At 47.0% G+C, this 15,349-nt stretch overlaps 1 protein-coding gene across 1 annotated transcript; it reads right to left on the minus strand.

The window, feature by feature from the left end:
- Positions 1-215: 215 nt before the first annotated feature.
- On the minus strand, positions 216-14,452 carry UBE2A (ubiquitin conjugating enzyme E2 A). The gene is made up of 6 exons (XM_075259465.1): positions 14,219-14,452; positions 13,977-14,057; positions 4,422-4,447; positions 2,545-2,634; positions 1,746-1,834; positions 216-1,651 (listed from the first exon to the last, which is right to left on the minus strand). Exons 1-6 carry the CDS (start codon positions 14,260-14,262, stop codon positions 1,523-1,525), a joined length of 459 nt encoding a protein of 152 aa, XP_075115566.1. The 5' UTR covers positions 14,263-14,452; the 3' UTR covers positions 216-1,522.
- Positions 14,453-15,349: the final 897 nt, after the last annotated feature.

A 15,349-nucleotide genomic window follows, 5' to 3' on the forward strand; every position in this document is an offset into this window, starting at 1 on the left:
CTGACTTCATGCTTCTTTGGTACTAAAAATTTCTGCTGTTGTAATTGCCGGATCTGTCCTCCCCCCTGCACTGATCACCATATGTCAGATACAAACTATATCAATAACAGGTTGGTGTGTGAACAGGTATCAAAATCCTCAGTAACTGCTCAGAAAGATGATCCCCTTTCCCGGAGTAGTATATATGATGTTACATAGGAAACTTTGGTAGGTTACCTTTTTTCTTTTTTTATTTACAAGTTTAGGACGTACAGTTTTACATGGGTTACTTGTGCAAAGTGAAAACTCATCAGAATTTGCTCTTCGTAGAACTAAAACTTGTTAATTACAAATAGAAAAAAAAACAAAAAAAAAACAAAATGGAGGAACTGAAAGCCCTTCCTATGTAATCTGTACATTCCCATCAAAGTCCACGACGATCTGTGAATCTGCTCAATGTGGCTCTGCAGTGTTGTAGGGCTCTCACACACGGACGTCAGACCTTAAAGGGGGTCTCCGGGACTCTAATACAGATATACCTACCGATCAGGCATTTTATAGAAGTCTTCTTGGCCCGGCTCTCACGAGTACCAGTGCTCCTTCAGCCAGCCTATTGGTAGGGTGGCCCGTAAGTATTAAAGTCCCAGAATATCCCTTTAAGATATTTCTCACTAAAGTGCCTTCCGCATGGAAACACTTTGTAAGATAAGGCATGGAAACAGATCATCTATAAAAACACCCCGGAGATTCATCTGCACCAAGATAAGAGAAGGGGGTTACCCAAATTTCAGGCTCAATACGAGACAACGGGTAACACCTGCGCCCTTCTAGTCGCACTAGGTTGATAGATCTCCACCAATTTAGGATCACCCCAAACTACACCAAGTCCATGATAGCACTTTAAGGCCCTGGTGCAAGAGAGCTACACACAAGCTAGCAGGCAGTACATAAAGTGCACGGGCGGGGGGAGAGAAAAAAAAAAAACCAAAAAAAACTTCACCTATTCTTCCTGATCTACAAAGGAGAGGGGACGAGACAGAGGAACGACACTGAATTAAATTAAGAACAAAGTTTTACCCAACCTGCAAAACCAGGACGTCAAGGAGGTCATTTAAAATAGAATGCAAGATAAAACCGGAAGTAAAACAAAAAAAAAAACCGACTGAGTGTGCACATGAAGAGTGTTACTAGCCCAATGTCCTGGTCTGTCAGCAGACATGTCAGTCCGTATTCAGCAGACACACAGACGGCGGAGGATGCTCCTGTATAATCTACAACAGTGACTGGATCAGAGAGGAAAAACCTTTCGCAAGTAACCCACGTACGGTACATTTGTTTTCAACACGAATGCTCTCAGGTGTCCGAGGAGGGGGTGGGGGAGGGAGAAAAGCATCAGCTGGGGCTAAGGAAGTCAGTGACAGCACAACAGCCATTTTGCAGTTGATGTAAATGTAAAGATTCTAGCAAGAGGAAGATCACTCAAAACACTTCATATATATATATTTTTCCTCTTGATCAGAGTGTTCATAGACAGGGGCCAGTGTCAACAGTCACGCCAACTCTGTTCCACTATGGCGGACACCCTTTTTTCGTATTCGCGCTTGTTTTCTTGGTACAGTTGCGCTGCCTGGCTGTTTGCTGGGCTGTTTGGATTTGGTTCATCCAGCAATGACTAATAAAGGAAGGAGAAGAAACAACAGAAGCAGTTACATTTAGTGTCCGAGCAGCAACATGCAAAGCGTTTCATTGGTAGCGAGTGCACCTACCTGTATAGAGGTTAAAATTGAAGATACATCATATGTTGGACTCCAACGGTTCTGGAGAATGTCCAGACATATACTGCCATCAGCATATACTGTGGGAGAGACATAGACAAGCAGATCAGTAAGTGGGGTACAGTCAGGGCTACCACGTGTATTGTAAGCATGTTGTCTGGGGCCACATGGGATGGTTTTCTAATTGGGAACATGCAGAAACAAATAATGCAAGTTCGCTGCAGCAAAGACTTACAAGCCACAAGCTACAGTCACATCGGGAGGGTGAAAGCCAAAACTTTTGGCAGATTCATAACAGACTTGATCCCAATGCAGTGTTTCATCTCTAGGCTCAGCCTTGGGTGGCAGATTTATGTGTAAATGGCCAGTGATGATTTTTTTCTTTTAAAGCAAATTTAATTTCCATGACTATAAAGGTAGATAATACTGCTAAGGGCGGGTTCACATCTGCGCCCTGGTCTCCGCTTTCAGGTCTTCTGCCGACAGGAGACAGAAACCCGGCCAACAGTGACCGCCCGTGAGCGTCTTCTGGTCTCTGCAGCGAAACTTTTATTTTTATTTTAAACCGGACACAAAGTCCTGCACGTCCGAGCCTACAAAATGCTCACGGCGCTCAAGGGCGGACACTTTGCAAACCCATTCAAATGAACAGTCGGTTTCCATCTCCCGTCCAGTTTCTTGGGCAGAAGACAGAAACCCGAAAGTGGTGACCGGGCGCAGGTGTGGACCTGTCCTAAATCTAGAAGGATACTATTGAAGAAAACGCGATGTGGACAATGTTACATCTTACCATTCGGATGAAACATTTTTGATACAAATCGCACTGTGGGGGGTTTATTTGGATATTCTTCTGTGAATTCTATCGTCAGTTTGAATGTTCCTACAAAAGAAGAAGAATCATGTAAATCTACATATGTATAGTATAAAACACACTAATAGATATCATTCCCCCCCCCCCCCCTTTATCTTTTCATGTTACCCCATTCTCAGCTTTCGAGATGAAACCAGTAAAGTTTAGGACTTTGCTCTTTATTATTTGTTACGACCCTTTCTAAAGTGGGTGATGTTCAGAGTGAGGAGTCCGGGACTCCTGTGGCATCAGATAGACTCTGTTGTGTCACTACTTGACATAATATATAGCAGGGGTAGGGAACCTTCGGCTCTCCAGCTGCTGTGAAACTACAACTCCCAGCATGCTCCATTCACTTCCATGGGAGTTCCCAGAACAGCAGAGACAGTATGCATGCTGGGAGTTGTAGTTTTGCAACAGCTGGAGAGCCGTACGTTCCCTACCCCTGATATATAGGGTTACAATTCTGCGCCGGCTTACAGAGGTTTCATTCTGTGGTGCGCAGACAGCCAAATAGGCAGAACGTTTGTAATAGGTTTCCTGAGTCTCAGTTAGGACATGACAGTCCTAATACATTTCCTCTATCGTCTACGGCCTCTGTGGTCGGGCACATCACAGCCCAGGCTGCAGACATTATACTCTCAAGTCTATTCTTAGTCTAAGAATACGTCCGGATATAATGATAATGGCGTCTATTATGGCCATAAATATCCACAGAGTCATCATAAACGGGCTCGGGGTAGAAGAGTCACCAGCAGTATCTGGTAATGGCGTATATGATGTGCCTTCAGTTACAGTATTACCTCCATAGACAGACATGTACATACGTCTACACTTACAGCTTCCTATAAATGACCAACACGATGCGGCCGCCATGTTTTATATAGGCTCTTGCTCACATCCGCATAATATTCCGCTATTTACTGCAGAGAGCACAACCTCTAATGCCAATGTCTGGTCAGCTAGGTGCCATTATTGTGAAGGGGGAAGATATTTTAGACACTTGCAGGCTTCCATCTCTCTGGCTGCAGTTTGGGGGGAGGCCCTTTCCTGTTCCAGTAAGACTGCGCCCCTGTGCACAAAGCAAGGCTCACAAAGACATGGTCTGACATTATGCACCTTGTCTCTGCTGGTGACATTGAACATCAGTTATACTCCGTGTCCATCCATGCATGCATGGCTCTGGAAAGAGCAGAAGCTGCACAGGGCATTACTAGCATGACTGAATGCCAGGGACCAGCGGGGGTCACAGCGAGGAGGCAAAGTCAGATGCTAAGCACAGACCGTGCACACGATTCTGCAGTGTCTGCACCATGCCAAAGACAGAACTAGTTGCTCTTTTCCATAAGCTACTGATCACTGAAGCCATAAAACCAACTCTGAGTCCTTTCTTTCTATCGGAGACCAACAAGTCTCCATCTCCTATCAATACTCTATACCAGGGGTAGGGAACGTGCGGCTCTCCAGCTGTTGCAAAACTACAACTCCCAGCATGCATACTTGCTCTTCTGTTCTTGGAACTCCCATGGAAGTGAATGGAGCATGCTGGGAGTTGTAGTTTCACAGCAGCTGGAGAGCCGAAGGTTCCCTACCCCTGCTCTATACGCACGGTATGTTTTACAGCTCCCTGGAAACCTCTGAAGCGTCTTCAGAAGAGCAGGACAGCAAAGTGGACAGTCGGCCCTCATCCATACTGTGCAAACACTATGGCCTGCGTGTAATTCTACGGGAATTTTGGTAAAGTAAAAAAGACCGAATATAATCTATAGGTATGCAATGGCACAAACATCAGATGGACAGGGGTTGGAGTCACTCACCATCTTCAAATGGCGTTCCTTCTGGTCTGTAGGAGAGGAAAAAAAAAAAATTAGATCGTGACAAAGAAAAACAACTACAAGTGTTATACTGAATGCAAGATTTTAGAAAGGGTAACATGGGACCCTCTAAGGGTACGGTCATACAGCTTTTTACAGGCCGATTTTAAGACAGAAACCATGTGCTGGAGTAAAAAAAAAAAAAAATTGCATTTGTAAAAAATAAAAAAATTTCCCAATTCCTGAAGCAGATTTTTTTTTTTTTTTTTTTTTTCAGCCTGCAAAAGAGAGTGTGAATATACTCCAAGTACAATTTGGAGGTGAACAGCAAATCCAAGGATCTTCTACCCCATCTTGTATGTTCATTAATAAAGAGATTTTTTCTCCACAATAACTAAAACCATTATATTTGTTTGAGATGTAGGTAAATGCTCCGCACAAGAAAATAGCATTATTATATAAGAAGGAAACCTTCATTGCTGTAGCATAATATACAATGAAATACTAAGACAGGAGAGGGATGTGATGACTAGTAGACATTCACCATCGCCGTATGATATGTCACGTGTTACTATAGACCTGCAGGCACAACAGACAGACTGTCAGGACTGATAAGACGGTCACAAGTCATTGTATGGATATGGTTACCTGAAGAGGAGCCCCTGACATTAGTATGTAGGCAGGCACGCCATACTGCTAAATAACATGTAGGAGGGCAGAGCCCCTCATGAATATTCATCACCAGCCATTGGATTAGGGACGTACAGAGGAGCTCGGGATGAGCAGCTGGTTATTCAAATAAAAAAATACCGTCACGTAGTTCAAAATTGAATCATCCAATTCATTCTGCTGCCAGTCAGTGACTTGGCCACGTCTCAAGCTGCTGTAAATCTAGAGGTGCCAGTGTAATACTGGGACACGGCCAGGGCTTTGTGGCACAGACAGATTGCAACCGGTGCCCTGCTTGTGTTAGGTCTAAGCCATTGTACAGAGGCAGGTGATCATGTGAATATTCAACCCCCCACCCCATATATATATTTATTGTGATCTGACGTATACCATAACTGTGCAAGACATAGCAATTGTTTCAGTCTTATAATACTATGTACACAGATACTTGGTCAATACACATCATAGAAAAGCTGCAATAACTGCTAAGAAAAAAAAATAAAATTATATATAATATATATATATATATATATATATACACACACACATACACACACACACACATACATACATACACTAATATATTATACAGTCCTATGAAAAAGTTTGGGCGCCCCTATTAATCTTAATCATTTTTAGTTCTAAATATTTTGGTGTTTGCAGCAGACATTTCAGTTTGATATATCTAATAACTGATGGACACAGTAATATTTCAGGATTGAAATGAGGTTTATTGTACTAACAGAAAATGTGCAATATGCATTAAACCAAAATTTGACCGGTGCAAAAGTATGGGCACCTCAACAGAAAAGTGACATTAATATTTAGTAGATCCTCCTTTTGCAAAGATAACAGCCTCTAGTCGCTTCCTGTAGCTTTTAATCAGTTCCTGGATAAAGGTATTTTGGACAAACAATTCAAGTTCAGTTAAGTTTGATGGTCGCCGAGCATGGACAGCCCGCTTCCAATCATCCCACAGATGTTCAATGATATTCAGGTCTGGGGACTGGGGTGGCCATTCCAGAACATTGTAATTGTTCCTCTGCATGAATGCCTGAGGATTTGGAGCGGTGTTTTGGATCATTGTCTTGCTGAAATATCCATCCCCGGCGTAACTTCAACTTCGTCACTGATTCTTGAACATTATTCTCAAGAATCTGCTGATACTGAGTGGAATCCATGCGACTCTCAACTTTAACAAGATTCCCGATGCCGGCATTGGCCACACAGCCCCAAAGCATGATGGAACCTCCACCAAATTTTACAGTGGGTAGCATGTGTTTTTCTTGGAATGCTGTTTCTTTTTGGACGCCATGCATAACGCCTTTTTTTTTTTATAACCAAACAACTCAATTTTTGTTTCCAAAATGAAGCTGCCTTGTCCAAATGTGCTTTTTCATACCTCAGGCAACTCTATTTGTGGCGTACGTGCAGAAACGGCTTCTTTCTCATCACTCTCCCATACAGCTTCTATTTGTGCAAAGTGCGCTGTATAGTTGACCGATGCACAGTGACACCATCTGCAGCAAGATGATGCTGCAGCTCTTTGGAGGTGGTCTGTGGATTGTCCTTGACTGTTCTCACCATTCTTCTTCTCTGCCTTTCTGATATTTTTCTTGGCCTGCCACTTCTGGGCTTAACAAGAACTGTCCCTGTGCTCTTCCATTTCCTTACTATGTTCCTCACAGTGGAAACTGACAGGTTAAATCTCTGAGACAACTTTTTGTATCCTTCCCCTGAACAACTATGTTGAACAATCTTTGTTTTCAGATCATTTGAGAGTTGTTTTGAGTAGCCCATGATGCCGCTCTTCAGAGGAGATTCAAATAGGAGATCAACTTGCAATTGGCCACCTTAAATACCTTTTCTTATGATTGGATACATCTGGCTATGAAGTTCAAAGCTCACTGAGGTTACAAAACCAATTTTGTGCTTCAGTAAGTCAGTAAAAAGTAGTTAGGGGAATTCAAATCAATAAAATGATAAGGGTTCCCATACTTTTGCACCGGTCAAATTTTGGTTTAATGCATATTGCACATTTTCTGTTAGTACAATAAACCTCATTTCAATCCTGAAATATTACTGTGTCCATCAGTTATTAGATATATCAAACTGAAATGGCTGCTGCAAACACCAAAATATTTAGAACTAAAAATGATTAAGATTAATAGGGGTGCCCAAACTTTTTCATAGGACTGTATATTTTGTTCCTTACTTTGCAGTACAGAACATGTAATGATGCGTGTATTACACGGCCATGTATCTAGCAGTATATTAGACGTGATCTGCTTGGCGGTTCTTGAATACAATCCGGCTGTTGCCTAGAAACAAGTAGCACAGAAAATCTTCCCAACACCTACTATAATGGCGTATAATCATCGTATACGACAATAGTTCGGTGACCGGGGTTGCTGCCACAGTGCCCGAGCGTCACACAGGCAGGTACCCGATTACATGGAGTTTTCAGCTTTATGCTCATTAACTTTTTATAAGTTTTGCAGCCCCCACTTGTAGATATTTCGGGCCGTTATGAAGTGGGGGTCACTCCTAAGACCTTCCATATTAGCCATTCTGGCCACCGTCGCCTCTGCCAATCACTCAATACTTTCTATGGGAACAAAAGATTTATCTGTAGACGTGACGGAGGAAAGTATTACTGCGAGATCGATAGCAGCGGCGGCCGGACAAGGAGATGGGACCCCCGACTGATGAAATCAATCATCTCATCGTACTTTGCAGAGCGCCACTGAACAAATCCTGGATGTCGTCTTTAGACCGCGGCGACATAAGCTTCAGTCCAAGTAAAACCGCAGTAGTATTGTAGCCGTATCGTCCTAGTATTACACAGGCTGCAGGATTCCAGCGGTTCTACCACAACACAAGATGACGAATGTTGTAGCAAAGTCCCTACTCTAAGTGGAAGGAACCTTCACAATGCGATCAAATGGGTTTTTTCTATCCAAGATGGCCGCTGACACATTTTAGGAGCTTGGTTCTTGACCACCATACCTAGAATACACAATATGGTCTGAAGAGACGCCAAAATATACTAAACATGGGGCCAGTGCAGATCAGCAAATATAAAAGACACAATACTCACCTCTCCTGCACTTCTGGTTCACATCAGGGACCAATAATTGGGCCTCAGTGCCACGTGGCATTGTGAAAAACAGATGCAAGGACTGAGACGCCACATGATGGCAGCCAACAAGGAGTCGTGCGAGTTGTGTTTTTTAATGTTCACCTCCCCGGACCCCTCAGTTTATTATACTCCGGCTGTAAAGACTCCACACTGTATAATAATACTTTTGGTTCGGGGTTGTTCTGTCCGATCATAAATGCAAATATTGTAATAAACCAAAATAACCAACATGAATAAAATCCTCCTGGTTCAAGTTCAGTTCCGGTAATTTTTTGATTAATTGCCCGGCCCTAGTCGGCCACTCAGTCCACTGCATAGTGGGGGATCCTATTACGTGAACGGCCTGAACGTGCTCCATAGCCACCGGCGCCCAGACCAGCTCATGTGTAATCCAGGTGAGGGTTCCACATAGGTCATCAGTATGAAAACGCCATTTGGGGGTCGGAAACCCCTTGAACGACGACCGGCCTCATCTCTCCTGAGACGTCTTATGATGAATACAGCCCTTATCTACAGCACGGCAAGTTCATTTCCTATTTGTCTTCAATGTAGTTTGTTTTTCCACAAGTCAGATGACAAATCAGCTGAGCAGAGTTTGGAAACCTTCTGCTATGACTCGCTTAGTACTGAGTATAAAGGAGCTACTCTGACAACTGGGCGTTACCATTCCACTGCCAAAATGTATTCAGAAATTACCAGGAAGAACAACAGAGGAATGGCAGAGTCATACAGAAAAGAATAGTCATGACATGGGGAATAACAAACAAGGCTCTTCATCTCTCCTGACCTGTCTTTATATTACACTACTGTATAGGGAGGGGTTTGGTGAACACTTTATTATGTATATACTGGATTTTACTTACTTTTAGTAGAGAACAGGGTCTTAGTCTCCCTACCAGCGCTCATAAGCATTGTCCTATATTCACTTTGTATTGCCAGACAGAAGACAAAGCAAATGTCAAAGTATACAGACAGTTTCTACTAAAAGGAAGTAAAATATATAGTAAAGTATATTAGAAAAGTGTTCACCTAACCCCACCCTGCACAACAGCAAAGACAGCTTAGCTAGTCAACAGCGGGAATAGAAAATCTGGCCATAGAGTAGAGGTTACGGACTGCTGAAAAGGCAGATTTAGGGCGGGTTCACGCCTGCGCCCGGTCTCCACTATTGGGTTTCCATCTTTTGCCCGAGAAACTGGACAGGAGACGGAAACCCGGTGGTCAGTTTTCAAAACAATTCACTTGAATGGGTTTGCAAAGTGACCACCCGTGAAAGTCTTGAGACTCTTCGCAGAAAAACCAGTTTTTTTTTTGTTTTTTTTTAACCGACACAAAGTCCTGCATGTCCGACTTTGTGCCCAGTTATAATATAAAAAAAAAACAAAAAAAACCCCAAAACACCGCAGAGGTGCAGAAGATGCTCATGGGTGGACACTTTGCAAACCCATTCAAGTGAATGACCGCCAGGTTTCCGTCTTCCAGTTTCTCTCAACAGAAGATGGAGACTGAAAGTGGAGACTGGGCGCAGGTGTGAACCTGGCCTTAGGTCATTTTCTGGAAACCAATGGCACTTTTCACTTGACCGAAGACATATCCATCAAAGGTTGGTCTGCTGTGCGGTCAGGGCAATGACAGATTTAGGGATTAGTATATCTTTGTAGAATGGGAGGAAATCCACACAAACATGGGAAGAACATACAAACTCCTTGCAGATGATGTTCCTGGTGGGATTTGAACCCAGGACTCCAGCACTGCAAGGCTGCAGTGCTAACCACTGACAGATTTTTAGCCCATCCATGGAAGTCCAGACCAGGAGACAATACTCAACTTTAATAGCTGATTTATTTTCCTATTGTGTAGGAAGGGGTTGGCTGAACATCTTATACTTTATATAATATACTTTATTATCTTACTGTACTCTCTTTTGTTCTAAAGTTTTTCAGATTTGTCTCATTCACCCAAAAACTGTCCATAATAAGACACCGCCATAAGCGAAGGCCACACATAATATGCAAATAAAGACCAATCCAAGGAAAAACCTTCTATAGAAGTTACCAATGGACAAATAGATCCGCGCTTACCAGCTGTATTCTTGTTATATTCGTTTATTAATAGCCTTTCACACAAAGCGTTTCAAAACCATACAAGTTTCTTCTTCAAGTGAACAAAGGCCACACATAATAGACTCACTGCAATCTTAACCCCGCAGTGCACCCGCCCGCAGCAACAAGCAGCCAAAATTGGCCATTTTCACTCCCGGTTTTACCCCCGTGGCTCGGCAGTTTTTAGCTTTTGAACTCTAATGGTTGAAAATCAATCCGAAACCAAGGGAACTGATCTGCTGCAGGTTCAAAACCAGCAGAGAACTTTGCACTAGAGAAGTCCAGCAACATTCGCCTCTCTCTAAAGTCAGAACATACAGCCAACAGCTATTGCAGGTGTAGCCCACTCCCCTATTTAGCCATACACCTTCCTTGTCTCCGGAGTAAGAGTAGCTCTTCAATGAAGCCAAGGACGTACCCAGACAGCGCCTTGTGCATGGGTGTGAGGTCTAGCACAGGTACCACCCCGGCTTCAGTGAAGAATGGTGTAGGCAACGGCAGCACAGGACCCCATTTCTTTGGCTAAACTGCAGGCCTACACGGGGTTAGAATAAGGCTACTTTGGAAACTAAACTGCCATAAGGATTATTTAGCATCCCAAACAGACACATGATCTGCACACTGACCAGTTTTTCCAGCCTGGACCCTATCATGAGACCAGGACTGAATGCATGATATAGATATCTCTGCCTAGACTGTATATAATCTAGATAGAGCCAGGGGGTGGCAGGGACTCCTAGTATCATAGATCACGACAATGAAGGAGCCCTGTCCTCAAAGAAATCCAAACAATAAATGAAGCACTTTTTTTCTTTTTTGGGAGCCTTCACACGGAGTAAACGCGCGTGTATTTTCGCAAAATACACGTTTAAAAATACGCCTGTAAAATGTCATGGAATTCAATGGGAGTCTTATTTTTACACGTGTACTTTGCAAAAATACACGCGCGTTTACTCCGTGTGAAGGCTCCCTTATATAGATGTGAGCCCCATACAGGGATATATGATACAGGTATCACAATGTACATTTTCCCCTATCAGTATGTCTGGAGTATGGGAGGAAATCCATGCAAACACGGGGAGAACATACAAACTCCTTGCAGATGTTGTTCCTGGCGGGATTCGAACCCAGGACTCCAGCGCTACAAGGCCGCAGTGCTAACCACTGAGCCACCGTGTTGTCCAAATGAAGCATTTTCTCTTGCTCAGACTGCCCTGTATGCATGGGACCTTACAAGGATGTTCTGGTAACGACACGTTCTCTCCTATCCTGTGCATAGGGGGTTAAGATCAGGGGGCTTTGAGCAATGGGGTACCCAGTAGTCACCACAATACGGGGTGCTGTATTCTATTTTACATGGTCAGAAGGAGCTGAATAAGGCGGCAATCCCTCTACTTACAGGGGGAAAAACAAACTTTAAGGCAGAGTTCACACTGAGTTTTTTGCCTCAGAATCCTAACCAAAAAGACAGCTCCCATTGAAATCAGAAAGAAGAAGGGAGGTGCTCATTCTTCAGGCCGTTTTGTCTCATGATATCCACCTGAAGACACTCCCTCCTCCATTCATTGGGCCTAATCTGGAGTGGAGCGCGCAGCTGGATGCCAATGCAGTCGCGGCTACCCATTTTTTTTGGTCCGGAACCTGAGGCGGCCTTTGCCTCAGGTTCCGGACCAAAAAACCCTGTGTGAACTTACCCTAATACTTACCTAAACATAATTCTGATGAGTCATCTCTGGCGCTCCCAGTTCCTGCGCCGTTCGTCAGTAAAGCCAATAACGTAACCCCAACTCCACCGCGCAAGTGCCAGAGGTTGGGGGCAAGTGCACTGAAGCCGAGGTGTACTTTTAGTAAAGAACAAGGAGCACATCGGGGCGAGTAGCTCACGGTTCGGGCGAGCAGCTCACGGTTCGGGCGAGCAGCTCACGGTTCGGGCGAGCAGCTCACGGTTCGGGCGAGCAGCTCACGGTTCGGGCGAGCAGCTCACGGTTCGGGCGAGCAGCTCACGGTTCGGGCGAGCAGCTCACGGTTCGGGCGAGCAGCTCACGGTTCGGGCGAGCAGCTCACGGTTCGGGCGAGCAGCTCACGGTTCGGGCGAGCAGCTCACGGTTCGGGCGAGCAGCTCACGGTTCGGGCGAGCAGCTCACGGTTCGGGCGAGCAGCTCACGGTTCGGGCGAGCAGCTCACGGTTCGGGCGAGCAGCTCACGGTTCGGGCGAGCAGCTCACGGTTCGGGCGAGCAGCTCACGGTTCGGGCGAGCAGCTCACGGTTCGGGCGAGCAGCTCACGGTTCGGGCGAGCAGCTCACGGTTCGGGCGAGCAGCTCACGGTTCGGGCGAGCAGCTCACGGTTCGGGCGAGCAGCTCACGGTTCGGGCGAGCAGCTCACGGTTCGGGCGAGCAGCTCACGGTTCGGGCGAGCAGCTCACGGTTCGGGCGAGCAGCTCACGGTTCGGGCGAGCAGCTCACGGTTCGGGCGAGCAGCTCACGGTTCGGGCGAGCAGCTCACGGTTCGGGCGAGCAGCTCACGGTTCGGGCGAGCAGCTCACGGTTCGGGCGAGCAGCTCACGGTTCGGGCGAGCAGCTCACGGTTCGGGCGAGCAGCTCACGGTTCGGGCGAGCAGCTCACGGTTCGGGCGAGCAGCTCACGGTTCGGGCGAGCAGCTCACGGTTCGGGCGAGCAGCTCACGGTTCGGGCGAGCAGCTCACGGTTCGGGCGAGCAGCTCACGGTTCGGGCGAGCAGCTCACGGTTCGGGCGAGCAGCTCACGGTTCGGGCGAGCAGCTCACGGTTCGGGCGAGCAGCTCACGGTTCGGGCGAGCAGCTCACGGTTCGGGCGAGCAGCTCACGGTTCGGGCGAGCAGCTCACGGTTCGGGCGAGCAGCTCACGGTTCGGGCGAGCAGCTCACGGTTCGGGCGAGCAGCTCACGGTTCGGGCGAGCAGCTCACGGTTCGGGCGAGCAGCTCACGGTTCGGGCGAGCAGCTCACGGTTCGGGCGAGCAGCTCACGGTTCGGGCGAGCAGCTCACGGTTCGGGCGAGCAGCTCACGGTTCGGGCGAGCAGCTCACGGTTCGGGCGAGCAGCTCACGGTTCGGGCGAGCAGCTCACGGTTCGGGCGAGCAGCTCACGGTTCGGGCGAGCAGCTCACGGTTCGGGCGAGCAGCTCACGGTTCGGGCGAGCAGCTCACGGTTCGGGCGAGCAGCTCACGGTTCGGGCGAGCAGCTCACGGTTCGGGCGAGCAGCTCACGGTTCGGGCGAGCAGCTCACGGTTCGGGCGAGCAGCTCACGGTTCGGGCGAGCAGCTCACGGTTCGGGCGAGCAGCTCACGGTTCGGGCGAGCAGCTCACGGTTCGGGCGAGCAGCTCACGGTTCGGGCATAGACAGGACGATTTGGTCTATAAGGACCTGTCTGAGGTTTTGCCCTGACAACTTACTTCCCTTTACAGTCAATGGCACCAACAAAGAGCAGAGCGATGTACGGGTCACGCGGACTGTATGACGTGACATCTCCATCACTGCGCCTGCGCTCTGGGAGCCGTATTGGGGTTCCCATCATTACATCCAGTAGATGGGGATAACCTATTAGCAGAGCCCCCCTTTAGTCTATGGCAGGGCTCCATCATTATTAAAGGAGTAGGGGGGTCTTACCCAAATATAACAGCGTTCCAGACCATGATGTTGTTCTCAGAGGGGGCGCCACTCACTCCTGCGGGGGGATCCTCCTGAAGCCTATGGAGACAGCCAGAGACACAGCATGAGCCCCGGATACACAAGCACATCCCCCCCTCCCCGGGCCTCGCCATCCACACACCCGCCTCCTCCCCGGCCCAGGCCGCGGCTATCCCGGTCACTTCCCGCAGGGAGACGCCATTTTATAATCCCTCACTTACCTTTTAAAATCTCTCATGAGGCGCCGTCTCGCTGGAGTTGACATTTGTCTCTGTTTCCGGAAATAAATAGAAGGAAGGGCTCGGAAATACCGGGAAGGGGGGAGTAAAGCGACGTAGTCACCGGGATTGACGGGACTGCGCCCAGATCACGACACCGTGAAAAGCGAAGAAAGCGCAGCAAGGCCGGCGGCAGGAGCCTAACCTCTCTTCCGGGAGCTGCCGACCCTGGCGGAGGGATCTGTAAGTGCACAGCCACAGAAAGAAAAACAAGTCCTGCGCTTAGGGCTCAACCATATTTTATAGGGGTGGATGGTTTTACATAACTGGCTTTTGAATAGGCTGGCACATCTCTGTTAGCTGTAATTCTATACTAAAGTATAAATCATTATATAAAGTAATCTCAGTACGAATAATATATGTATTCTAAGTGACATGATAACCTGATATAGGCCGAGCAACAGTTATTTTCCCTATAATAGGATTGGTACGATCCACATAGTGTTGTCATCTAAACAGCTGCTCCACCAATATGACGTCATTGGTTACCGCCCCTCGAGAGTGATTGGCGTTGTGTCTCTGAGGGGACATGGCCGGCTCTGTGCTGTATATAGCCAGGTGTCTGTGTATATGGAGCTGGCGTCTGTGCTAGGGAAAAGGAAAGACATTAGACTCAGGTAGGGGGTGATGAAGGAGCCTCCATTTTACCTCAACAGGTCACCTCACAAGATGTTTCTAAGAAAAATGGAGATGAGGTGATTGTCTACCTGCCAACTTATGGGGGAAAAAGTGCACTATGGCCCCGCCCATTCCTACCCGTGCCCCTGTCATGTCTCTTTGTGCCCTCACACAGTACAGTGCCCCCTATATTGTCCCCTAGGGTATAATGCCCCTCGTATTGCGCCCCCACATTATAATGTACCCTTATTATGGCCCCCACAGTATAATGTCCCCCTGAGTATGGCCGCACAGTATAACGTCCCCCTGAGTATGGCCGCACAGTATAACGTCCCCCTGAGTATGGCCGCACAGTATAACGTCCCCCTGAGTATGGCCGCACAGTATAACGTCCCCCTGAGTATGGCCGCACAGTATAACGTCCCCCTGAGTATGGCCGCACAGTATAACGTCCCC

This window comes from Leptodactylus fuscus, chromosome 11, assembly GCF_031893055.1.
Source record: "Leptodactylus fuscus isolate aLepFus1 chromosome 11, aLepFus1.hap2, whole genome shotgun sequence".
Lineage (NCBI taxonomy): Eukaryota > Metazoa > Chordata > Amphibia > Anura > Leptodactylidae > Leptodactylus > Leptodactylus fuscus.

Excerpts from the sequence above, each read along its gene's own strand:
- UBE2A (XM_075259465.1), bottom strand. The coding sequence starts at position 14,262 with ATGTCAACTCCAGCGAGACGGCGCCTCATGAGAGATTTTAAAAG. Across the intron at positions 2,635-4,421 it reads AGGAACGCCATTTGAAGATG|GAACATTCAAACTGACGATA; the intron begins GTGAGTGACTCC and ends CTTCTTTTGTAG. Across the intron at positions 1,652-1,745 it reads CAATTTTAACCTCTATACAG|TCATTGCTGGATGAACCAAA; the intron begins GTAGGTGCACTC and ends TTCCTTTATTAG.